The sequence below is a fragment of the Bubalus bubalis genome, chromosome 16 (assembly GCF_019923935.1).
Source record: "Bubalus bubalis isolate 160015118507 breed Murrah chromosome 16, NDDB_SH_1, whole genome shotgun sequence".
NCBI classification, from domain to species: domain Eukaryota; kingdom Metazoa; phylum Chordata; class Mammalia; order Artiodactyla; family Bovidae; genus Bubalus; species Bubalus bubalis.
The window spans coordinates 36,238,778-36,240,603 of NC_059172.1; the positions used below are offsets into that span (position 1 = coordinate 36,238,778).

The 1,826-nt window shown below is 36.5% G+C and overlaps 1 protein-coding gene across 1 annotated transcript; it reads right to left on the minus strand.

Annotated features, from left to right (window-relative positions):
* Positions 1 to 507: 507 nt before the first annotated feature.
* Positions 508 to 1,494, minus strand: LOC123329648 (olfactory receptor 52K2-like). Its single transcript, XM_044929020.2, has one exon. It carries the CDS (start codon positions 1,492 to 1,494, stop codon positions 508 to 510), a length of 987 nt encoding a protein of 328 aa, XP_044784955.2.
* Positions 1,495 to 1,826: the final 332 nt, after the last annotated feature.

Genomic DNA, 1,826 nt, shown 5'->3' on the forward strand with positions numbered 1-1,826 from the left:
TGATTAAGGAGGATAGAGTAGATATTAGAAAACTTTGTTACATAAAGGGGAATTTAGACTGAGGTTTATTCCTCTAGCACAGATAAACCTCACTCTAAATCTCACACCTCAGACAACATAAGGTTTTTGAAAAAAATTTAGGAGAAAATCTTTACAACCCAAAGTTAGCCAATAAATTTCTTAGATATGACACCAAAACCCTGATACATACAAGAAAAGAAGATATATTGGACCTGATTACAATTAAAATTATTTTTATAAAAACTGGCATGGCTTGACAAGTCCCAAAGACTATACCAAATACTAGCTTGGAAAGAAAAATAATAACAATTAAACACTTTGCTCTAGTTTTTTTACTTTTTATGTATCTTTGATATTTGCTAATCTCACTGAAATCAATATACTTACCAAGATTTCTAGCTTGTATGAATCCAAGATTTAGCTGAAAAGTTTTTCACTTCAAGGTAACACTGATTCATTTTCAACATTTCCTGTCTAATAAAACCCTTATCTCTGTTGATGGTCTGGGGACTCACAAACTTTGCAAAGTTGAACACATTTGATTGTTAAGAATTTAAGGAATCCATCCCTGATTCTTTTGGTTTTAACACCATAAATAATAGGATTCATCATGGGTGGAATGAGAAGGTATATATTAGCTATAAAAATGTGGACATGTGGAGCAATGTGGTGACCAAACCTATGAGTGAGAAAAGAGAAAAAAGCTGGTGTATAAAACACCAAAATGACCCATACATGGGAGACACAGGTACTCAAGGTCTTGAGGCGGGCAGCTTTGGATGGGAGATTGAAGACTGTGAAAAGAATAAGGACATAAGAACAGATGATCAGTATGAAATCCAATCCTCCTGTCAGGAATGCCACAATTAGGCTGTAGGCTCTACGAATCTTGGTCTCAGAGCAAACCAGTTTTATCAGGGCCATAAACTCACAGTAAGTATGGGAGATGACATTGGTTTTGCAGTAGGAAAGCCATCTTAGTAGAAAGGGGTGTGGACTGAGAAGTACAGCTCCTCTGAAGACAATACGCAAACCCAAGCCTACAATCACTGCAGGTGTTAAGATAGTGGAATGTCTTAGGGGGTGGCAGATAGCTACAAATCGGTCAAAAGCCATGGCCAAGATAAACCCAGATTCCATAGTAGATAGAGAATGTATAAAATACATTTGAGTAAGGCAGGCTTCAAAGTAGATCTCTCTGTCATTGAACCAGAAGAGACTGAGTATCTTGGGAAATGTAGAAGAAGTAAGCATCAAATCAGCAACTGAGAGCATGCATAGAAAGAGGTACATAGGTTCGTGCAGTTTGCGATCTGTCTTGATAATTAATAAAAGAGCAACATTTCCCGTCAGTGACAGTAGGTAGACCAGACAGAAGGGGATGGAGATCCATAGGTGGGCATCCTCCAATCCTGGAATGCCAAGTAGCAGGAAGGTGGTAAGTTGAAGGTTGCTCCTGTTGTAGTCTAACATTATCCAAAAAATGAGTATGCCACGATCCTATCCAAATTAAAAATCACAAAGATTACAAAAACACAAAGACCAATTATTTTCATTGTTATGTGTTGGAAAAGACACTGACATCCAGTAACATACAACTGGCTATTGAAGGATTTCTTCAGTAATACAATATTTCAATTCATCAAATGCATGGAACTATGCTTTGGGGCAGACAAAAAAATTGGGGCAGACAAAAAAATTTTTCGATCTACCTTGACTTTTTTTTTCAGAAGTGTCCAGTTTTAGCTAGATACATTTTAATCATAGTATAGCACTATAAAGTTAATAACTGATATATTGGTAAA